The following is a 25,389-nucleotide window of genomic DNA, read 5'->3' as shown; positions in this document are numbered from 1 at the left end:
GTTGCAAATAGAAGCCACAAAAAGCAACAATTAGAGATTCAACAACAAATGGCTGACACTAACTTCAGGCTTGAATCACAGCGTATGGCAGCTGGGCATGGAAATACTAGTAATGTTTCAACAAATAGTGATAATAATCCCATCAGGATGAATAAGTATATAGAGTTGCCCAAGTTCAATGAGGAAGATCCTGAGGTTTTCTTTGCACATTTTTATAAAATTGCCATCAGTATGAACTGGCCAAGGGATCAGTGGGTAGCCATTATGCAGTCTCAATTTAAGGGGCGTAGTCAGGAGGTTTTCACATCCCTACCTGACGCTCATAGCTTTGATTACGAATTTGTAAAGAAAAGCATCTTAAATGCTTATCAACTAAATCCAGAGGCACACAGGCAAAAGTTCAGAAACCTAAGGAGGACAAGTGATCAGACAATAGCAGATTTTACTCGTCAGAAGACGAAATTTTGCAACAGATGGTTAAAGTCACTTCCAGTCACTGATTTTGATGCTCTAAAGAATCTTCTTATAATGGAAGAAGTATTGTCATGTCTTCCAGACCAGTTGTCTACTTTTATGGCAGAACAAAAGAATGTAACAGATATTGATGAGCTGTCAAAGCTCGCGGATGAGCATGAGTTGTTGACTAAGGCCCCGTTTACGGCCACTTCACCTAAGTCTAGTCGTAGAGTAAATTATAATGCTCACCGTACTCCTTATCAGAATCCATCCCGTCCTAGTACTCCAGTTACTCCCATGAGCTCTTCTCTTACAAAACCTAATCCTGCTACTTCATTGTCAGGAATGTCAAATAATAATAAGGTTATTTCTAAACCTACAGTTGGTTCTACCAGTGTGTCCACTGTAAGGTCCTGTTCCCATTGTAAGAGAAAAGGCCATGGAATTCATTCATGTTTTATATTGCACCCTGAGTTACGACCGACTGGTCTCATTTATTGCAGAGGTGTGCAAAATAAACTTACTAATAAACGTGTAACTGTAAACCCCAATTGGGTGAAACAGTATTCACCATATATGTCTTCAGGTGAAGTTTTGTGTATTAATGGAAAGTGGAAGCCAGTGGTTATTCTTCGTGATACAGGTGCTTCCCAAACCATAATTTCATCCAGTATTCTTTCTGATGTTGAAAAGAGAGAGACAGGAAAGTTTGTTGTTCTTCAGAGTGTTGCAGGATGTAAAACTGTACCTCTAATAGACATTAATTTCAGATCCACCATTACACCACGTTTATGCACTGTGGGTGTTAGTACACAGTTGCCCATCCCAGGTGTGGATGTTATATTGGGTAATGATGTGGCCATAAAACATGATGTGGGTGAGATTGATCCCCGTTTGTGTAAACAGCCAGTTGCAGACCATGTTTATTCTGCCTGTGCTGAAGTTAGTTCTATGAATGAACCTGTTGTAGAAGATGGTTTTGTCCCTTCTACCTGTGCTGATGTCAGTACTAATATAAATCCAGTTGTCAGTTCTGATGTTGTTACTCAAGCATTTGTTCCAGTAACCAGTACCCCTTCCGTGGAGAAGTGGGATGTGGTTGTTCCAGATTCCTGTGTGGCCGATTTAGTTGTTGAGAGTAAGCCTGATACTATGACTCTGCTTTATTCCAATAAATTGGGAAAGGATGTCCATGTACCATTGTCTTGCCCGCTCACTACGAACGTTGTGCCAGGAGTTGAGAGAAACTTAAAAGCCACGACTCTGTATTCCAGCCAAGTGAATGGTTTAGGACAAGATGTCGGGTTGGCAGAAGTATTCCCGCTCACTCCAAGTTTAGAATCAGTTGTCGAGAGTAAGTCCGTTGTAGAGGCCCCGCCTCACCCTAGTCAAGGTGATATAATAGGGGAGGAGGTCAAACTACCTGTTACTTGCCCGCTCGCTTCAGATTCCCTTCATTTATGTGCTTTGAGTAGAACTGACCCTAAGATTTCAGAGAGAAGCAAGGAGACAGTCTGTACTGTAGATCCAGTTTTGGAGAGTGTGGGAAAGCAGCCAGAGGATCAGCTTCTGTTGAGTAGATGGAGACCCATTGAGCCTCCCTCTTCAGTTGTCTGTGAGGATGTGACCCAGCTTGGTAGTGATATTATTGATTGTGAGCAGACAGTACTCCAAGCAGCTCCAGAAGTCATGGGAGGAAATTTTGGTAAAATCATTAAGAGTGGTAAAGTAGCAATTGGATCTAAGTTGCGGAGTTGTGATTCTTATTCTATGTGGAGTAAGTATTTCTCATTGTGTACATTGAGTCAGAGTGTATGTAGGATGTTGAAATCTACTTTTATTCTGCAGGAGCCATTTTCTTGTGAAGTAATGGACTGTGGGACATCTTTGTCAAGCCTTGTGGTTGAGCAGAGAGAGTTTACTCAAGTAGGTTGTGCACCCAGCAGTTCTGAGGAAGTGGTGAGTTATGCTAGAGCAGTGTCTCTATATTCAGATCCAGTTAATTTTGATGCACGAGTGATAAAAGTGTATGTTCCACTCAAGTGTGGTGTTGATTTTCAGAATCATATTGTGGGTGAAGGATTAAATCATACTGGGGAGCAGATGTTTGAGGCTCCAGGTGTGTATTTCAAGTTGGGGGATAAGGTTATCCTACCTAGAGTTAATCATTGTGAAGGGTTTCAGATTGTCCTTGGGCGTTTTCCAGGTAATCTGCTGTTCATCTTCAAGATGTTAAGACCCTTAAACCTCTTGGTTGCTTGGTTGTCATCAGACGTAAATCACTTGGGAAGTGATGGTGAGGGTCGTAAAGTTTTCGGCATGTTTTATTTAGTCTCTTGGAAGACTAGACGGTTGATGAACGTGGGTGTTGTGTTCAAGTTCACCATCAGAGGGTGTGAACTTGTCTTGAGAGTTATGATTGAGATATGGTGCCTAGGCATATGCCTGTTTTCTTTCACTGATCGTTATGACAGAGTTATGAGGCAATTGATTTCTGTGTTCCTTATGGATCATCTGAGTCAGTTCGATCAGGTAGTCTTTGCACTTATCTTGGGTTGTATTTCTTGGTTGGAAGGTCAAAGGTTTGATAAGTCGGTGTCTTGTGTTTCGGAAGGTTCTATGAATGGGAAAGTCTTATGCATAATTGTGAGGTTTAATGCTACTTTCTCTAATTTTAGTATCCATTGGGCGAGAGTATGTGTTCCACAGAGGATCAAGAGTGATGAGCAGATGTCTGTGTCAGAGCATACCCAGGAGAAGTCCCAACTCAACTCAACATACAGCCTGCTTCAATTAAGCAGTTCAGCTCCAGAAAAGGGGAGTAATGGAAAATCGAGGCTGTCTTGGGAAAATTCACCATGTAGAAAAGGAATCACATGGAAAAATGAAACTGATCTTGAAGAAATAGTAGAAACATATGAAAAACTAAATTGCCATGATAACTGTGAGAAAGCAGCTACCTTTATTGACAATTCTATTCATGCTACTAATGATACTGTTGTAGATAGGAGTGTGAAATATGATCTAAAACAAAGTGAAATAAATGAGATAGTACCTTGGAGAGATAAATTTGCATACTCCAGTGACACATATGTAGAACATAGTCATAAGACTGAAATTTCTGAGTTTCCTGTAAGACTATATTTGGAGTGTTTTCATTTTTGTCCAGAGATGTGTTCTTATTACTTTTACATGTTTGGTGTAATTAATACCATAAATCTCAAGTGTCATACATTTTACTTTGAAAAAATGCCATTGATCTTCAATCTATTGCATTTTTTTCTTGGAGGTGGAAGTGTTACGTACTCCTAGCAGAATACGTATATAAATTTAAAATAAATATTATTTTATTTTATCATTGCATGTATATGTACACACATTGTGTTTTGGGTAAATTGTCGTGTGGTTTGGCAGCGTCAGTGGACAAGAGCGCGGTTGTCTCTGCACACGTCTATTACTTGATTGATACGGGAAAGCTGGACCTGTTCAGTTTGAGAGTTCCAGATGTCACTTTTATTTAGTTAGGAAATGTTTTATATACTGTAATTAAACAGGTGTCATTATACTTATATATTTTGTAAGCAACTATTATATGTAACTTGCAGTCTTATGTGTTTTGAGAACAAGTGGTTGTTCAATTAGTTTATAATATTAAAAAGTCCTTAGTTTCCATCCCTCATCCTGGGATGAGGCAGACGGGAGGTGAGAATGTGGGTGGCGACAGAGCGAGAGTTCAGTAGCTTCGGAGAACCAGGAGGAGTAACATGTGGGAGATAAGTCTGTTATATTTTGTTGTGCCATAGTTACTATTATATATATTGTGCCATGACAATTCTTTCATATATTCTATAAGTTAACTTTACCATCTGTATTTTTATATTATACTGTCTTGAATATATGTATATAAATTATTGATATATTCTTCAGTCCTATGTGAAGATTCTATTTTTGTGCTCATTACTTATTAAGGGGTTATACTGGTGATTCGCTATTGAGAACAGCAGTTGGGTAGTATCCCTAGACGTAATTGAAGTTGGCTGCTGTAGGATCACGAGCCGTAACGTACGATAGGTAACAGCCTCCACCCCCAGGAAGCAGCCTGTGACAGCTGACTAACACCCAGGTACCTATTTTACTGCTAGGTAACAGGGACATATGGTGAAAGAAACTCTACCCATTGTTTCTCGCCGGCGCCTGGGATCAGACCCAGGACCAAAGGATCACAAGTCCAGCGTGCTGTCCGCTCGGCCGACCGGCTCCCGTAGGGCAGGTGAATATAGAAGGTCAATGAGGCACGAGAGCCGGCCCGAGGAACACCCAAAGAAGGAGAACGAAGTTGACCCTAAGCTGCAGAGGATCAGCTCAGCTGCCGATCAGTGTGTACGAATGACATCAGCTAGGAGGCTGGGACTGGTAAGACGCACAGTGGAGGTACAGCTACTGGAGACTAGACGATAAGGGGCCTAAAGTGGACATATTGGGACTAAGGTTTCCATTGAGGCCAGGGTTGTTCAGAGGAGCCAGGTCTTAGAGTGCAACTTTCGAAGTTGTACAAAAAGAGAGCCGAGATTTTTAGTCCTGGCACCCAGTGAGGGCGACTGTTCCTGAATATTAGGGTCCGCGCGGATGCGGACCCCTAATATTCCCGGGATGATGTCCCAGAGTTATGATCCAGGGTTGCCAGATCCGAATTTTTGAAAGTAGCGAGTTGACGGTCTAAAAGTAGCGAACTTGTAGTTAAAGTAGCTTAATATTTTATTTAGCGACTAATACGGTTTGCAGTGTAATACATTTTAATACATAGAGAAACACAACATAACAATCAGCGTTCGAAGACCTCGTCCAGCTCCTCGGAGGTTGGGTGCGTCCTCAGGATACAGCACGCATTTCCCCTCTGAACTGCGACACTGAGGCGCTGGAACAAGGAAACTGGCCGCTTGTGGCCGGTGCACGTCTGAGTTCATAGTTCCCAGGACCGTGTTCTTGGCTGAGGGTTCCTGGGTAGTTGGAAGAGGCCCCTCCATTCCCCAGGCGAGCTGAGACATCGCCGGACGTGGGAGGATGGACACGGTAAGTGGCAGCAAGGGTGGCTAGCTGTCCCTCGCATTCACCGCTCATGTGGATACTTGTGTCTTCCTCCCTTTAAGGAGGAACCTGAATGCTTTCTGTGACCTGGGCCATATCTGGGTGCATGGAGGGTAACACATCTCTGCAACATGAACAATGTTGGCGGTGAATAGGTGGGTGGGAAACGGCCAGGCGCAGGGTGGGCGGGGTGGTGGGGAGGAAGAGGGAACGGTTGTGCTGTGAGGCCGGCGGGCAGGGTGGGAGGGGGGGGGATCGTTGACCGGGCACCACTCGGATTAGGGGAGGGGGGTCAGGGCAACACTTAAACACTGGTATAATTTTCTTGTATATCACTTACAATGGTGAATGAATCATACACATGTAGCCTGACACACTGAGAGCTCGATTAATACTAAACATGATGGCTGATTTTTCTTTTTCTTTCCAAAATATATTTCTATAAACACACGGGTGACCACCGTGTGTTTTGAACACACACACACACATATATATATATATATATATATATATATATATATATATATATATATATATATATATATATATATATATATATAGATTAATAAATATCACCGAAAAAGTAAGATTAATAATTCTAACACGAATTTTCTCTATGTTTCTTATATTTCTTTTCACTGTTGATGGTAACTGAAAAATCGATTCTCCAAAATTCATTTTTATTTCTAGTCTGACGCGAGACTTGAACGCGTTTCGTAAAACTTATTACATTTTCAAAGACTTTAGTTTACACACACACAACTATAACTGAACAGAGTTTAAACAGCTTCGATTTTGTACCTGCATTCGGGTGAGGTGATATGTTACAACAGTTTTGGATGAGGTGAAAATAAACTTTCAACACATGACAGAACACAAAACAATGGGTATAATATTTTGTAAGTTAAAGGGAAGAATGGAAGTAACTGCAAAGGGCCTATTGGCCCATATTTCTTGATGTTTCTATATTGGTGCGGAGTCTTGAAGTGGGTAGAATATAGTTGTGCATTAATTGACTGTTGATGGCTGGTGTCTACTTCTTAATGTGTAATGCCTCGCATATATTAAGCCGCCTGCTATCGCTGCATCTATCGATGATTTCTGTGTATTTTGTTAAGACTTCTCTGGTGATGGTCTGGTTGTGGGAAGAGATTATATGTTCCTTAATGGAGCCCTGTTGCTTATGCATCGTTAATCGCCTGGAAAGAGATGTTGTTGTCTTGCCTATATACTGAATTCTTTGAGGCTTACAGTCCCCAAGTGGGCATTTGAAGGCATTGACGACATTGGTCTCTTTTAAAGCGTTCTGCTTTGTGTCTGGAGAGTTTCTCATGAGTAGGTTGGCCGTTTTCTTGGTTTAATAGTAGATCGTCAATTGTATCTTCTGATTTTTGTCTGTAAGGATAACGTTTCTATTAACAATATCTTTCAGGACCCTTTCCTCATTTTTATTAGCTGTGGAAAAGAAGTTCCTGTAAAATAGTCTAGTAGGGGGGTACAGGTGTTGTGTTAGTTGTCTCTTCAGAGGTTGCATGGCGTTTCACCTTCCTTCTTATGATGTCTTCATCGAAACTATTGGAGAAGCCGTTGTTGACTAGGATCTTCCTTACCCTACAGAGTTCTTCATCGACTTGCTTCCATCCTGAGCTGTGGCTGAGAGCACGGTCGACATAAGCGTTAATGACACTCCTCTTGTACCTGTCTGGGCAGTCACTGTTGGCATTGAGGCACATTCCTATGTTTGTTTCCTAAGTGCAGACTGCAGTGTGGAAACCTCCGCTCCTTTCCATGACTGTTACATCTAGAAAGGGCAGCTTCCCATCCTTCTCCATGTCGTAAGTGAAACGCAACACAGAATTCTGCTCAAATGCCTCCTTCAGCTCCTGCAGATGTCTGACATCAGGTACCTGTGTAAAAATGTCGTCAACATACCTGCAGTATATGGCCGGTTTCAAGTTCATGTCGACTAAGAACTTTTGTTCGATGGTACCTATGTAGAAGTTCGCAAACAGGACACCTAGGGGAGAACCCATGGCGACCCCATCTACTTGCTTATACATGTCCCCATCCGGGCTCAAGAAGGGCTCTTTAGTACAAGCTTGGAGTAGTTTCCTTAGAATGTTTTCTGGTATGTCAAGAGGAGTACAGGCCGGATCACGATACACTCTGTCCGCTATCATCCCGATTGTTTCATCCACAGGTACGTTGGTAAACAGTGATTCTATGTCCAACGAGGCTCTTATCCCTGTGGCCCGTGTTCCCCGCAGTAAGTCAACAAATTCCTTTGGAGACGTCAGGCTGAAGGTGTAAGGGACATAAGGAGTCAGCAAGCCGTTGAGTCGCTTCGCCAGTCTGTACGTGGGTGTGGGTATCTGGCTAATGATGGGCTGAATTGGGTTTCCAGGCTTATGTGTCTTGACATTCCCATACGCGTATCCAGGCTTATATTCCCCAATAATCTTTGGCAGGTGGAGTCCGGATTTCTTGGCATTCACAGTTTCGATCAATTTGTTGACCTTTGCCTTCAATTCGGCTGTAGTGTCCTTCGTTACCCTTTGGAATTTAGTTTGGTCAGAGAGAATGAGGTTCACTTTCGTCAGATATTCGTCTTTTTTTAAGAATGACGTATATTGGCGACTTGTCACCTCTCCTGACGACTATCTCCTTGTTCTCACGAAGGCTCTTAGCTGCCGCTTTGAGCTCGGGGGACAGTATTGTGCTTCTGTAAATGCCAACACAGAATGATCATGCCGGGGCCGCATACTCCAGGATTGGTCTTACATATGTGGTATACAAGATTCTGAATGATACCTGGCTATTAGGTACGACATATATATATATATATATATATATATATATATATATATATATATATATATATATATATATATATATATATATATATATATATATATATATATATATATATATATATATATATATATATATATATATATATATATATTACACTGGATTAATCTTTGTGTTTAGATAGGAGCTGCCTCGTATGGGCCAATAAGCCTTCTGCAGTTACCCCATTGTTTCACCTAACATTTATCCCTTATGTATCCCGCCATGTTTTCACCTTTATTGTATTATCACCTGTACCAGTGCGGGTATAAAATCAACAAGTATTGTAAGATCAGTTCATTTGAGAATGAACCATGGAGATTCGAAACGTTGAGCAAATTATATAAATAAGTGTAATACACTCTATAGTAAATCACTTCTTTTCTTCACCTTAAAAGTACGAAAATGAGTTTTGGAGAACTCCTATTTCAATTAAGCCCTGATGCTAAGACAATAGTTAGAGGGATAGAAGCCCTAAACCAGAAAATAATAAATTCAGAATATGCGGTCATATTCAATGAAACATGTTTGAAAGAAAACCTGCTGCCAGTATACACCAATATATATATATATATATATATATATATATATATATATATATATATATATATATATATATATATATATATATATATATATATATATCTATATATATATGTCGTACCTAGTAGCCAGAACTCACTTCTCAGCCTACTATGCAAGGCCCGATTTGCCTAATAAGCCAAGTTTTCATGAATTAATTGTTTTTCGACTACCTAACCTACCTAACCTAACCTAACCTAACTTTTTCGGCTACCTAACCTAACCTAACTTATAAAGATAGGTTAGGTTAGGTTAGGTAGGGTTGGTAAGGTTCGGTCATATATCTACGTTAATTTTAACTCCAATAAAAAAAAATTGACCCCATACATAATGGAATGGGTAACTTTATCATTTCATAAGAAAAAAATTAGAAAAAATATATCAATTCATGAAAACTTGGCTTATTAGGTAAATCGAGCCTTTCATAGTAGACTGAGAAGTGCGTTCTGGCTACTAGGTACGACATATATATATATATATATATATATATATATATATATATATATATATATATATATATATATATATATATATATATATATATATATATATATATATATTTATATATTTATATATATAGGGGGGTACCACCACTGGTGCAATTATAGGGACCCACAGCCTCAGAGAAGGGAACACAGAGCACTCAGGGAAAAACTTGCCATTTAACTCTGAATACGAAAGAGTGTTCGCTTCTCCTACCAGCCAATATATATATATATATATATATATATATATATATATATATATATATATATATATATATATATATATATATATATATATATATATATATATATATATATATATATATATATATATATATATATATATATCTATATATATATATATATATATATATATATATATATATATATATATATATATATATATATATATATATATAGATATATATATATATATATATATATATATAGGAGCATATAGGAGCAACACAACTGGTATGTACAAGACGCCTTAATCCACTTGACCATCACGACCGGACATAATGAGGTGATAGCCGAAGCTATTTGAACCACCCCACCGCCGGCACTCGGATAGTAATCTTGGGCATAGCATTTTACCAAATCACCTCATTCTTTGGGGCACACGTGAGGAACACAAATGCGAACAATATTCAATATTTGTTCGCATTTGTGTTCCTCACGTGTGCCCCAAAGAATGAGGTGATTTGGTAAAATGCTATGCCCAAGATTACTATCCGAGTGCCGGCGGTGGGGTGGTTCAAATAGCTTCGGCTATCACCTCATTATGTCCGGTCGTGATGGTCAAGTGGATTAAGGCGTCTTGTACATACCAGTTGCGTTGCTCCTGGGAGTATGGGTTCGAGTCACTTCTGGGGTGTGAGTTTTCAGTTGCATATTGTCCTGGGGACCATTCAGGCTTGTTCGCATATATATATATATATATATATATATATATATATATATATATATATATATATATATATATATATATATATATATATATATATATATGTCGTACCTAATAGCCAGAACGCACTTATCAGCCTACTATGCAAGGCCCGATTTGCCTAATAAACCAAGTTTTCATGAATTAATGTTTTTTCGACTACCTAACCTAACCTAAACCTAACTTTTTCTGCTACCTAACCGAACCTAACCTATGAAGATAGGTTAGGTTAGGTTAGGTAGGGTTGGTTAGGTTCGGTCATATATCTACGTTAATTTTAACTCCATTTAATGAAAATTGACCTCATACATAATGAAATGGGTAGCTTTATCATTTCATAAGAAAAAAATTAGAGAAAATATATTAATTCATGAAAACTTGGCTTATTAGGCAAATTGGGCCTTGCATAGTAGGCTGATAAGTGCGTTCTGGCTACTAGGCACGACATATATATATATATATATATATATATATATATATATATATATATATATATATATATATATATATATATATATATATATATATATATATATATATATATATATATATATATATATATATATTTATATATATATATGTCGTACCTAGTAGCCAGAACGCACTTCTCAGCCTACTATGCAAGGCCCAATTTGCCTAATAAGCCAAGTTTTCATGAATTATTTGTTTTTCGACTACCTAACCTATCTAACCTAACCTAACTTTTTCAGCTACCTAACCTAACCTAACCTATAAAGATAGGTTAGGTTAGGTTAGGTAGGGCTGGTTAGGTTCGGTCATATATCTACGTTAATTTTAACTCCAATAAAAAAAAAATTGACCTCATACATAATGAAATGGGTAGCTTTATCATTTCATAAGAAAGAAAAATGAGAAAATATAATAATTCAGGAAAACTTGGCTTATTAGGCAAATAGGGCCTTGCATAGCAGGCCGAGTACGACGTTCTAGCTACTAGGTACAACATATATATATATATATATATATATATATATATATATATATATATATATATATATATATATATATATATATATATATATATATATATATATATATATATATTAGTATATTTTGGTAGCAGTCTTTCCTGTAGACATATATTATTAAATATGACCGAAAAAGTAAGATTAATAATTCTAACACGAATTTTCTCAATCTTTCGTACATTACGCTTCACTGTTGGAGGTAAATCAAAAATCAATTCTCCAAAATTCATTTTTATTTCTAGTCTGACGCGACACGGGTGCGTTTCGTAAAACTTATTACATTTTCAAAGACTTTAGTTCACAAATACACAACTGATTAGAACTTACGTATCTCCGATTTTATATCTACATTTGAGTGAGGTGGGAGGGGTGATGTGGCATTAACACAAGACAGAACAAGAGGGGATATTAATAGGGTATTAAAAGTATCAACACAAGACAGAACACAAACAATGGGTATTGAATAGAAGTGTTTGTAGAAAGCCTATTGGTCCATATTTCTTGATGCTTCTATATTGGAGCGGAGTCTTGAGGTGGGTAGAATATAGTTGTGCAATAATTGGCTGTTGATTGCTGGTGTTGACTTCTTGATGTGTAGTGCCTCGCAAACGTCAAGCCGCCTGCTATCGCTGTATCTATCGATGATTTCTGTGTTGTTTACTAGGATTTCTCTGGCGATAATTTGGTTGTGGGAAGAGATTATATGTTCCTTAATGGAGCCCTGTTGCTTATGCATCGTTAAACGCCTAGAAAGAGATGTTGTTGTCTTGCCTATATACTGGGTTTTTTGGAGCTTACAGTCCCCAAGTGGGCATTTGAAGGCATAGACGACGTTAGTCTCTTTTAAAGCATTCTGTTTGTGTCTGGAGAGTTTCTCATGAGTAGGCTGGCCGTTTTTCTGGTTTTATAGTAAATCGTCAGTTGTATCCTCTGATTTTTGTCTGTAGGGATAACGTTTCTATTAACAATATCTTTCAGGACCCTTTCCTCCGTTTTATGAGCTGTGGAAAAGAAGTTCCTGTAAAATAGTCTAATAGGGGGTATAGGTGTTGTGTTAGTTGTCTCTTCAGAGGTTGCATGGCTTTTCACTTTCCTTCTTATGATGTCTTCGATGAAACCATTGGAGAAGCCGTTATTGACTAGGAGCTGCCTTACCCTACAGAGTTCTTCGTCGACTTGCTTCCATTCTGAGCTGTGGCTGAGAGCACGGTCGACATATGCGTTAACAACACTCCTCTTGTACCTGTCAGGGCAGTCGCTGTTGGCATTTAGGCACATTCCTATGTTTGTTTCCTTAGTGTAGACTGCAGTGTGGAAACCTCCGCCCTCTTCCATGACTGTTACATCTAGAAAGGGCAGCTTCCCATCCTTTTCCATCTCGTAAGTGAAACGCAGCACGGAACTCTGCTCAAATGCCTCCTTCAGCTCCTGCAGATGTCTAACATCAGGTACCTGTGTAAAAATGTCGTCAACATACCTGCAGTATATGGCCGGTTTCAAGTTCATGTCGACTAAGACTTTTTGCTCGATGGTACCCATGTAGAAGTTTGCAAACAGGACACCTAGGGGAGAACCCATGGCGACCCCATCTACTTGCTTGTACATGTGCCCATCCGGGCTCAAGAAGGGTGCCTCTTTAGTACAAGCTTGGAGTAGTTTCCTCAGAATATCCTTCTTTTCCACAGCTCATAAAACGGAGGAAAGGGTCCTGAAAGATATTGTTAATAGAAACGTTATCCCTACAGACAAAAATCAGAGGATACAACTGACGATTTACTATAAAACCAGAAAAACAGCCAGCCTACTCATGAGAAACTCTCCAGACACAAAACAGAACGCTTTAAAAGAGACTAACGTCGTCTATGCCTTCAAATGCCCACTTGGGGACTGTAAGCTCCAAAAAACCCAGTATACAGGCAAGACAACAACATCTCTTTCTAGGCGTTTAACGATGCATAAGCAACAGGGCTCCATTAAGGAACATATAATCTCTTCCCACAACCAAACCATCGCCAGAGAAATCCTAGTAAACAACACAGAAATCATCGATAGATACAGCGATAGCAGGCGGCTTGACGTTTGCGAGGCACTACACATCAAGAAGTCAACACCAGCAATCAACAGCCAATTATTGCACAACTATATTCTACCCACCTCAAGACTCCGCTCCAATATAGAAGCATCAAGAAATATGGACCAATAGGCTTTCTACAAACACTTCTATTCAATACCCATTGTTTGTGTTGATACTTTTAATACCCTATTAATATCCCCTCTTGTTCTGTCTTGTGTTAATGCCACATCACCCCTCCCACCTCACTCAAATGTAGATATAAAATCGGAGATACGTAAGTTCTAATCAGTTGTGTATTTGTGAACTAAAGTCTTTGAAAATGTAATAAGTTTTACGAAACGCGCCCGTGTCGCGTCAGACTAGAAATAAAAATGAATTTTGGAGAATTGATTTTTGATTTACCTCCAACAGTGAAGCGTAATGTACGAAAGATTGAGAAAATTCGTGTTAGAATTATTAATCTTACTTTTTCGGTCATATTTAATAATATATATATATATATATATATATATATATATATATATATATATATATATATATATATATATATATATATATATATATATATATATATATATATATATATATATATATATATATATATATATATATATATATATATATATATATACAATCTTTAGACAACACCCACCAGTGGGCCTCGAACCCAGAAAGCACAACTACCTTCCAGTAGCTGCCATAACTAGTACGCCCTAACCCACTACACCATCAGACCCTTAAAAGAAGTAAAGACTTCGATATATATATACACCTCAAATATCTCCACTTCACAAGGGCACTAGACAAGTGAGAGGTTACAATGTGTTTTTCATCAAGCCACTGTTAATGTGGGAGAGCTCGTGTCCATGCTATAAGCCTATACTTGCTTAAACTACAAGTGAAGATTAACGATCTTTGGACAACACCCACCAGTGGGCCTCGAACCCAGAAAGGACAACTACCCTCCAGTAGCTGCCATAACTAGTACGCCTTAACATAGTAACCTCTCACTTGTCTAGTGCCCTTGGGAAGTGGAGATATTTGAGGTGTATATATATCTCTAAGTCTCTACTTCTTTTAAGGGTCTGATGGTGTAGTGGGTTAAGGTGTACTAGTTATGGCAGCTACTGGAAGGTAGTTGTGCTTTCTGGGTTCGAGGAACACTGGTGGGTGTTGTCCAAAGATTGATAATCTTCACTTGTGGTTTATGCAAGTATATATATACTTGCTTAAACCACAAAGTCTGAAGTAAGTTTATTTCTTTGTATTCATATATATACTGAACATACATTTTAATATGTCTGATTTATGTTAAGAGCAACGAGAGATTGTTGAGAGGGTTTAGGCTGTATAATTGTTCTTGATATAACAAATATCTGTTATATCAAGTTATATATTTAATAGGTGTTAAATTGATTTTTATTCATTATATAACATATATCATTGAGGTGTTTATTTGGTTTTTCATCATGATATAAAATATATGTGTTGCGGTGTTCAAAATTGATTAAGGTTATGTTTATTTTCTAATGTGATACCATATCACACTGGTGATATATTTGATCCATAATTGACTATGATATGCAGGTACAACAGTGATTAGTTTTTTAGTATTATTGATGTAAATTATTCATGTGCCATAAATGACAGTGGAATATAACTAATCAGATGAAGGATATTGTTGATGAGAAGATTTAATCATATGACCCATAAATTACATTGGCATATAAATAATCAGATGAAGGATATTCCTGATAAAATGTTCTTTGTAAAAAAAAAAATAATAAATTTGAAGTGTAGAATTTATTGTAATATATAACGGGATAAGTTATGACCATTTCTAGAAGACTAGGATACTAGAGTGGGATAGTATTAGGATATGTATATTGATGGTATTTATTTGAGTTGCAGATAGATGTAATTAATATATAAGACATATGAAGAAATATTGGGATAAGTCCTAGTGATTAATATTGCCCCTGCCTTGTGCGACCTTGGGAGGAAACGAGATAAATTAGACTGTCTGAATATTAACTAGCTGGACAAAGTAAAGGACACTTAAGAGGAGAGGAGTTTCAGGAGGCTTAAGCTGAAGTTGCAGTGGGAGTAACTGACAATCAGGTGGTCAGTGAAATTCTCCCACGCCTCAATTTGGGAATTGCTTGAGAGGCTACGGCAAGGTAGTTGCCTCCGTCTCCCTGAGAATATTGGTGTTTTTTATGTAAGAACGTGCACCGAATCTTGTCTTTCTGGACAGATGTTAAGTCGGAGACGGCGTTAGCCCCCCGTTACATCACAATGCATCCAAGTGATCATTATAAAATGAATTTGTTTAGAACATTCTAACATTTAAACATCCAACTATTCCATTCGCGTTGTATAATGGATATCAAAACTATTTATTCCTTACAGATTTAGAATGTTTTATTACTAAATTTTAAATACTTCAGTTATTGTTAAATCTACTTTGAATCAAGTCTCAACTATTTGCATTTTGTTTTTGAATGTCCAATGCTGTTAAAAGAGTTTTACCCAAATTGTACAGTGTACCCAGATCTGTGTTTGACGTTGATGCTGAAACTCCTTTACATTTCATGAGAGCTATTTAATTGTATAAATACGTATTATTATGATATTCTTTTCTAAGTATTAAACAAAACTCAGAATTGTCATACAAACTGGCACACAATAAATAAAATTTAATGATTTCTCATTTTAGGTCAGAATGGTGTATTTTCCTTATGGTATTAAAGTGATGGTGGTGGCTGTGGCACTGGAGAGAACCACTTCTGTAGTCAACGGGAAAGTTGGTGAATCTGAGCAGGTGGGCGTGATGCTGGGTCAGGAAGTGGAGGAGGTGGGTCAGGAGATGCAGCAGGTGGGCGTGAAGATGAGTCAGTTGGTGGAGCGCCATCTCAACAGCTGTCACCTGGTGATCATCACCAATGCATATCACTCTCATGTCACCTCCACAATTGTCAGGTAAAACAAATATATATACAGTATTTATATGTTCCGGTGACTGCAAATTACACTTTTCAAAACAGGATAATTCTGATGCAGTATATATATGGCATTAATGAATACCATATTAATTTCGGTAGAGTTTCTTTCCAAGTTTATGCAATTTACAGAACAATTTTATAACTTTCAGCAAAATAAATATAAGTGCTACTATTTTCTTCAGTGCAAAAAAGTACTAAAGCTGAAGTTTTTATGCAAGCTGTATTACTTGATGAATATTGTTCGTAAATGTCCACTAACACCCTACTAGTGTTCCTTAATTAATCCTTAAATTAATGATAATCACACAACATGCAGGAGACCATATTAATTAAGGCTCCCAGCGAGGCACTCTGGACCAGTAGTAACACCATCCTTGTGCATGCTTATTGTGTCTCACAGAGTAGCACTTCTTGACCTTGTCACCTCTCGTGACCTTCACCACCCCTACGTTTTGTTTGTAGGCTTCTGAGACCGGCCACAGTGGTGAGCTCAGTTACTGTTTACTAGAGAGACCAGCCACAGTGGTGCGTTCAGTTACTGTTGGCTAGTGAGACTGGTTACAGTGGTGCGTTCAGTTACTGTTGGCTAGTGAGACCGACCACAGTAGTGAGCACAGTTACTGTTGGGTATTGAGACCTGCCACTGTTCTCGATATTACTAGTCACCAGTACTTGTGATCGCTACTGTTGCTGGTGTCACTAGCCAACAGAAACTGAGCTCACCCCTGTGGCAATGTCATCAGAAATTGTCCAGCAGTAAAAATCACTATGTTTAGGTCACACAGCCTAATCTTGCTGTGGTTGTTTAAATCCCTCTTTGCAGGTCTTCTGAGAAGGAAAACTGCCATTTAATATTTGATGAAAGATACTTTTTAACTCGAACATTCGTCATGCATTCCTTCAATTGAACACAATGGACTTAGCCAATATCTTTCTTTCCTTCCTTTCACAATAATGGATGGGAACTAAACTATATGTGAGGCCTTTCACTTCAGGCACATCGCTATGGACTTGCAGTCAAGCATTATCGTGGACGTAGAGTCAATCGTCTCCAATGATCTTCAACCCGAAATGGATTACCAGGAGCACGAGTCTTTTGCACCACCAATCAATCCACCATTTTGGAAGCAGACATCACAAAGCCAAGCAACCGAGAATCATCCACATCGCCCCCAAGCAGCACAGGAGGAGCTCGCACGAGACAACCTCCTCCAGGGGCTGTGGGGGGACTCAAGAACCACCTGCCGGGGTCTTATTCTCGACCTCACCTCCAGCAGCAACACCACTCATCTCGCCCTCAGGTACGAGATATGTATATCCTTTATATTAGACATATATCACAAGAAAACAATGAATGTTAAATTAATTGGTATTTACTTACATTTATCAAGACATACATCTTTTAAAGGTTACAGAACTGATCTTGCCCACATCATGGGCAAGATCACTTGTCACCTCTCGTTCTCGTCTTCTCTTGATCATATGCCTCGCATTCTTTTGCAAAGTCCATTCTATCCAGCGGTCGACCCCAAAGACATATTCATCAATTTTAACATGCTGTTCATTCAAAATAGGAATTTTCCCAAATATAAATTAATATTCTCATATATAAGTATATTATGCATTTTTAAAAATTGGTTAGGTTAGGTTAGGTGTTCAGGTTCTGTGGGCGATAATTTGTATGTGTAGAACAGTCGAGGAAAAGCATTCATTTACCCCCTCAAATCTGTGGAACGTGCGAAATGACAACGCCACGCTAGTTGTTGTTGTTGTTCTAATAATGGGTTAGATTACAAATAAATATGGCTTTGTAACGAGTCTCATTAGTCAAAACACCTCACAGCTGTCTATGTAATTCACATATCTATCAAAAGGAATATAGAATTGAGCAGAGGATATAAATGGACATATGTAGATTACAGACAAAGGAAGATGGCTCTACTTTTCTGCTGTAGCGTTTACTGACCTTTTATGTAACACGCAGAGACAGACACACAGAGACAGACACACAGAGACACATGGACACAGATACACAGACACAAACACACTTGGATACAGAGACACACAGGCACAGACACACAGAGACACACACCAACAGGGGAGGGGGGGGGGGGCTGTGGCTGAGTGGACAGGACTTGGGGCTCGTAATTCTAGGGTCCGGGTTCGATCCGAGGCGATGGCGGAAAAACTAATAGGCAGAATTGCTTTCACTCTGATGCCCTGTTGAACTAAATAGGTACCTAGCAGTACCTATTAGCAGTAAATTGGTACCTGTGAGTTAGACTGCTGTTACGGGCTGCTACTTGTACTCACCTAATTGTGCTTGCGGGGGTTGAGCTCTGGCTCTTTGGTCCCGACTCTCAACCGTCAATCAACAGGGAAACACACCAACAACACAAGCACACACACACACACACACACACACACACACACACACACACACACACACACACACACACACACACACACACACACACACACACACACACACACACACACACACACACACACACACACACACACACACACACACACACACACACACACACACACACACACACACACACACACACACACACACACACACACGACAGACACCCAACACCCCTACCCCTGTCAGCCCCCACTAAGTACCCACCTAGGGCACCCTCCCACCTCCTCCCACTCACCCCTCTCCCCAGGACCTCCCTTCTCCCCTCTCCCACATGCCTTCCCGTCTCTCCCACCCCCAAGCCCTCCGCTCTCCCCCGCCCCCCTAAGCCCCCACTGTCCCCCACCCCACCTAAGTCTTCCCCTCTCCACCACTCCCCTAAACCCTCCCCTCTTCCTCACCCACCTCAGCCCTCCTTTTCCCCCCACGCCCCCCAAGCCCTCCTCCCTCTTCTCCCCCCCCCCCCAAAGCCCCCCTATCTCCTCTATCCCCCAAAGCCTCTCTTCTCCCCATACTCCCCCAACCCTCCCCCTCTCACCCCCCAACCCTCCCCCTCTCACTCTCCCCCCCAACCCTTCCCCTCTCACTCACCCCCCTACCCTCCCCCTCTCACCCACCCCCTTACCCTCCCCCTCTCCCCCACCCACCCAAGTCTTCCCTCCTCCACCAGTCTCCCCGTACCAGATCCCCCCAGCTCCCCAGTGGGAGCTGGGGGGATCTTACTCACCCCTGATCTTACAGGTCCCCCCAGAGGAGAAGCAGAAGAGAGTAAGTTTCAGGGTGATGTACTCGAACATAGATGGGATCACAAGCAAGACAAGTGAACTAAGGGAAAGAGCACAAGAAGTGAACCCAGATGTAATCGGATTCACTGAAACAAAACAATTCACTTAATCATAACGAATACCGTGTTTCCCCAGGAGTACACAGTAATAAGGAAAGAGAGGGAAGGTAGGGGAGGAGGCGGAGTGGCCCTACTCATGAGAAAGGAATGGAGTTTTAAGGAGATGGCTATACCTGGCTGTGGGGGTTTCAGAGACTACATAGCAGGCAACATGACAATGGGAGGACCAAGAATAGTAGTAGCAGTAATATACAACCCTCCACCAAATGACAGAAGACCCAGTCAAGAGTATGACAACAACATGGCAGTTAACACTGTAATTGAGAGGGCAGCCTCTGCTGCCTGTAGAAATAAATCCCACCTGCTCATCATGAGCGACTTCAACCACGGAAGGATTGACTGGGAAAACAAGGAACCACATGGAGGCGAGGATACGTGGAGAGCCCAACAATTGGAGGTGGTGACTAGAAACGTTTTAACCCAGCATGACAGAGAACCCACAAGGATGAGAGGCAATGACGAACCAGCGAGACTCGACCTAGTCTTCACTCTGAACGACTCCGACATAAGAGAAATCGGTTTTGAGGACCCAGTAGGAATGAGCGACCACAGTGTACTGGTGTTTGAGTACCTGATTGAAGAAGGGTTATTGAACTCGAGGAGGGATACCGAAACCAAAAGATTAGCATACCGAAAGAGAAACTATGAGGGGATAAGAAAATTCCTAACAGATATAGCATGGGAAACAGAGCTCAGGGGAAAGACGGCCCAAGATATGATGGATTACATCACGCATAAGTGCAAGGAAGCAGCAAACAAGTTTGTCCCAGTCCAAAAGGAAAACAGAGAAATGAAGATGAGAAACCCATGGTTTAATCAGAGATGTATGCTAGCTAAGCAGCAAAGTAAAAGGGCATGGAGAAACTATAGGAATAACAGGACACTGGAGAGCAGAGAAAGATACCAGAATGCCAGGAATGAATATGTCAGGATGAGAAGATAGGCAGAAAGACAATACGAAAATGACATCGCAAGCAAGGCAAAGACTCAGCCTAAATTGTTGCATAGCCACATCAGGAGAAAAACAACAGTAAAGGAACAGGTTATGAAATTAACGATAGGGGCGGAAGGATTCACTACAAATGACAAGGAAGTGTGTGTGGAACTGAATAAGAAATTCCAGGAGGTTTTCACCTTAGAGCAAGGAGAAATTCCAGAGATAAGAGAGGGAATAGATAACCAGGAACCACTGGAAGAGTTTGAGATTACCAGCGGGGAAGTAAGGAAGTGTTTACTAGAGTTGGATGTGACAAAGGCTATAGGCCCAGATGGAATCTCCCCTAGGATACTAAAGGAAGGAGCAATAGAACTGTGCCTACCACTCTCCATAGCGTATAACAAATCACTGGCAACAGGGGAACTGCCAGATATTTGGAAAGCAGCTAACATAGTCCCGATATACAAGAAAGGGGATAGACAGGAGGCACTGAACTACAGGCCAGTGTCCCTAACCTGCATACCATGCAAGCTGTTGGAGAAGATTGTGCGAAGAAAGCTAGAGGTGCATCTGGAGCGAAGGAACTTTGTAACACAGCATCATCATGGGTTCAGGGATGGCAGGTCCTGCCTCACAGGGTTACTTGAATTCTACGACCAGGCAACAAAAATAAGGCAAGGAAGAGAAGAGTTGGCAGACTGCATATTTTTGGATTGTCAGAAATCCTTTGAACCAGTACCACACAATAGGCTAGTGAAAAAGCTGGAGATGCAGGCTGGAGTGAAAGGGAAGGTACTCCACTGGATAAAGGAGTACCTAAGCAACAGGAGACAACGAGTCTGTGTGAGGGGTGAAGTCTCAGATTGGCGAGATGTTAGAAGTGGAGTCCCTCATGGGTCGGTCCTTGGGCCTATACTGTTTCTGGTATATGTAAATGATTTCCAAGAGGGTATAGATTCGTTTCTCTCAATGTTTGCCGATGATGCCAAAATTATGAGGAGGATTTAAACAGAGGATGATAGTAGGAGGCTACAAGATGACCTAGACAAACTGAGTGAATGGTCCAAAAAATGGCTGTTGAAGTTCAACCCGAGTAAATGCAAAGTAATGAAACTAGGCAGTGGAAACAGGAGGCCATACACAGGATACAGAATAGGAGATGAAATACTTAATGAAACAGACAGAGAGAAAGATCTTGGAGTTGATATCACACCAAACCTGTCTCCTGAAGCCCACATAAAAAGAATAACGTCTGCGACATATGCGAGGCTGGCTAACATCAGAACAGCGTTCAGGAACCAGTGTAAGGAATCATTCAGAATCTTGATCACCACATATGTAAGACCAATCCTGGAGTATGCGGCCCCAGCATGGAGCCCGTACCTTGTCAAGCACAAGACGAAGCTGGAAAAAGTCCAAAGGTATGCTACTAGACTAGTCCCAGAACTAAGAGGCATGAGTTACGAGGAAAGGCTGCGGGAAATGCACCTTACGGCACTGGAAGACAGAAGAGTAAGGGGGGACATGATCACAACCTACAAAATCCTCAGGGGAATCGACCTGGCAAACAAGGGAAAAATATTCAACACTGGCGGGATGCGAACAAGGGGACACAGGTGGAAACTGAGTACCCACATGAGCCATAGGGACGTAAGAAGGAACTTTTTCAGTGACAGAGTAGATAACGGATGGAATGCATTAGGCAGTGATATGGTGGAGGCTGACTCCATACACAGTATTTAATGTAGATATGATAGAGCCCATTAGGCTCAGGAACCTTTACACCAGTTGATTGATCTATTGAGAGGCGGGACCAAAGAGCCAAAGCTTAACCCCCGCAAGCACAAATAGGTGAGTACACGCACACACACACAGTGTGTGTGTGTGTGTGTATACTCACCTAATTGTACTCACCTAATTGTGCTTGTGGGGGTTCAGTTCTGGTTCTTTGGTCCCGCCTCTCAACCGTCAATCAACAGGTGTACAGGTTGCTGAGCCTATTTGGCTCTATCATATCTACATTTGAAACTGTGAATGGAGTCAGCCTCCACCACATCACTTCCTAATGCATTCCATTTGTCAACCACTCTGACACTAAAAAAGTTCTTTATAATATCTCTGTGGCTCATTTGGGCACTCAGTTTCCACCTGTGTCCCTTAATGCGTGTGCCCCTTGTGTTAAATAGCCTGTCTTTATCTACCCTATCTACCCTACTTCTGAATGATTTCTTACACAAGTTACTGAATGCCGTTCTTATGTTGGCCAGCCTGGCATATGCCGCTGAGAATTTTGAATGTAGTGATCATGTCCCCCCTAACTCTTCTGTCTTCCAGCGAAGTAAGGTTTAATTCCAGTAGTCTCTCCTCGTAGCTCATACCTCTCAGCTCTGGTACTAGTCTGGTGGCAAACCTTTGAACCTTTTCCAGTTTAGTCTTATCCTTGACTAGATATGGACTCCATGCTGGGCTGCATACTCCCGGATTGGCCTGACATATGTGGTATACAAAGTTCTGAATGAATCCTTACACAAGTTACTGAATGCCGTTCTTATGTTGGCCAGCCTGGCATATGCCGCTGATGTTATCCTCTTGATATGGGCTGCAGGGGACAGGTCTGGCGAGATGTCAACCCCCAAGTCTTTTTCTCTCTCTCTGACTCTTGAAGAATTTCATCTCCCAAATGATACCTAGTATCTGGCCTCTTTCTCCCTACACCTATCTTCATTACATTTCATTTGCTTGGGTTAAACTCTAACAACCATTTGTTTAACCATTCCTTCAGCTTGTCTAGGTCTTCTTGAAGCCTCAAGCAGTCCTCCTCTGTCTTAATCTTTCTCATAATTTTGGGATCGCCAGCAAACATTGAGAGAAAGGAATCTATTCCCTCCGGGAGGTCATTTACATATATCAGAAACAAGATAGGATCGAGTACAGAGCCCTGCGGGACTCCACTGGTGACTTCACGCCAATCTGAGGTCTCACTCCTCACTGTAACTCTCTGCTTCCTATTGCTTAGGTACTCTCTTATCAACTGGAATACCTTCTCAGCTACACCTGCCTGTCTCTCCAGCTTATGTACCAGCCTCTTATGCGGCACTGTGTCAAAAGCTTTCCGACAATCCAAGAAAATGCAATCCGTCCAGCCTTCTCTTTCTTGCGTAATCTTTGTCACCTGGTCGTAGAATTCTATTAAGCCTGTCAGGCCCGATTTGCCCTCCCTGAACCCCTGTTGGCGACTTGTCACGAAGTCCCTTCTCTCCAGATGAGTTACTAGGTTTTTTCTCACGATCTTCTCCATCACCTTGCATGGTATACAAGTCAAGGACACTGGCCTGTAGTTCAGTGCCTCTTGCCTGTCTCCCTTTTTGCATATTGGGACCACATTCGCCGTTTTCCATATATCTGGTAGGTCTCCCGTTTCCAGTAACCTACTATCCACTATGGAGAGTGGCAAGCAAGGTGCCTCTGCACACTCTTTCAGTACCCATTGTGAGATCCCATCTGGACCAACAGCCTTTCTAACATCCAGATCCAGCAGGTGTCTCTTGACCTCCTCACTCGTAATTTCGAACCCTTCCAAGGCCGCCTGGCTTACTTCCCTTTCTCCTAGCACAGTGACCTCACCTTGTTCTATTGTGAAAACCTCCTGGAACCTCTTGTTGACTTCATCACACACCTCTCTGTCATTCTCTGTATACCTGTCCTCGCCTTTTCTAGGTTTCGTTACCTGTTCTTTCACTGTTGTTTTCCTCCTGATGTGACTATGGAGTAGCTTTGGTTCGGTCTTGGCTTTGTTTGCTATATCATTTTCATAACTTTTCTCTGCTTCTCTTCTCATCCTGACATACTCATTCCTGGTTCTCTGGTATCTCTCTCTGCTTTCTGGTGCTCTGTTATTCCGGAAGTTCCTCCACGCTCTTTTGATCAGTTTCTTTGCTTCCATATATGCCCTATTATACCATGGATTCTTCTGTTGCTTCTCGGATTTTTTCCTTTGTGAATTAATATGGGAATTAATTCTCACGGACATAGGCCCTCATTTTGTTAAGGCCTCTAACATCTGCGTATGATTCCTCTGCTTTTTCAGTTGTAAAATTTAATTATATACGGCTTTGCCTATTACAATCGTATAGTGTAAAATGAGACCACTGCTTAACAAGTAAAGCAATATACTTAATGTAAGCATAACAAAGAAACAATAACATAAAATTCAAGCATTAGGTATCTCTAGAAATGTTTAACTGCAATAATGAGGTGTAATCACACATAATAAGCACTGATCAAGTGAGTATGAATAAATGGATATACTAATATAAATCTACCAGATACATAGCTATGTTAATTGAGCAAAAACAAGCTCCACAGACTTATCTACTATATTGCAGATCCTCTCCAGCCAGTTCCACCCACGCGACTGGCGTGCTAAAGCCTGCTTGGCATGGTGTTTACAAGTTACCAAAATAGATCACACAAAATTACTCTCAGATACTCTGCTAGCCGAGAGCAATACTTATGAACATATTTATAAATATAGTTATATATATTTAACACTACTAAGGTGTAATTAAAAAAAAATGTACATACAAGAACAATGAATAATTACAAAAGGGCATCAGGATGACAGGTTGGATACACTGCTGGCATC

The 25,389-nt window shown here is 40.6% G+C and overlaps 1 protein-coding gene across 1 annotated transcript; it reads left to right on the top strand.

Annotated features, from left to right (window-relative positions):
- Positions 1 to 4,743: 4,743 nt before the first annotated feature.
- LOC123754660 (uncharacterized) lies at positions 4,744 to 25,170 on the top strand. Its single transcript, XM_045737132.1, has 4 exons — positions 4,744 to 4,869; positions 16,187 to 16,449; positions 17,468 to 17,773; positions 25,110 to 25,170. The coding sequence occupies exons 1-4, from the start codon at positions 4,744 to 4,746 to the stop codon at positions 25,168 to 25,170; spliced, it is 756 nt and encodes a 251-aa protein (XP_045593088.1).
- The last annotated feature ends 219 nt before the right edge of the window (positions 25,171 to 25,389 follow it).

This window comes from Procambarus clarkii, chromosome 18, assembly GCF_040958095.1.
Source record: "Procambarus clarkii isolate CNS0578487 chromosome 18, FALCON_Pclarkii_2.0, whole genome shotgun sequence".
Classification (NCBI taxonomy): domain Eukaryota; kingdom Metazoa; phylum Arthropoda; class Malacostraca; order Decapoda; family Cambaridae; genus Procambarus; species Procambarus clarkii.
Note: the sequence above shows the minus strand (reverse complement) of the source record. Positions and strands in the feature narration are given on the sequence as shown.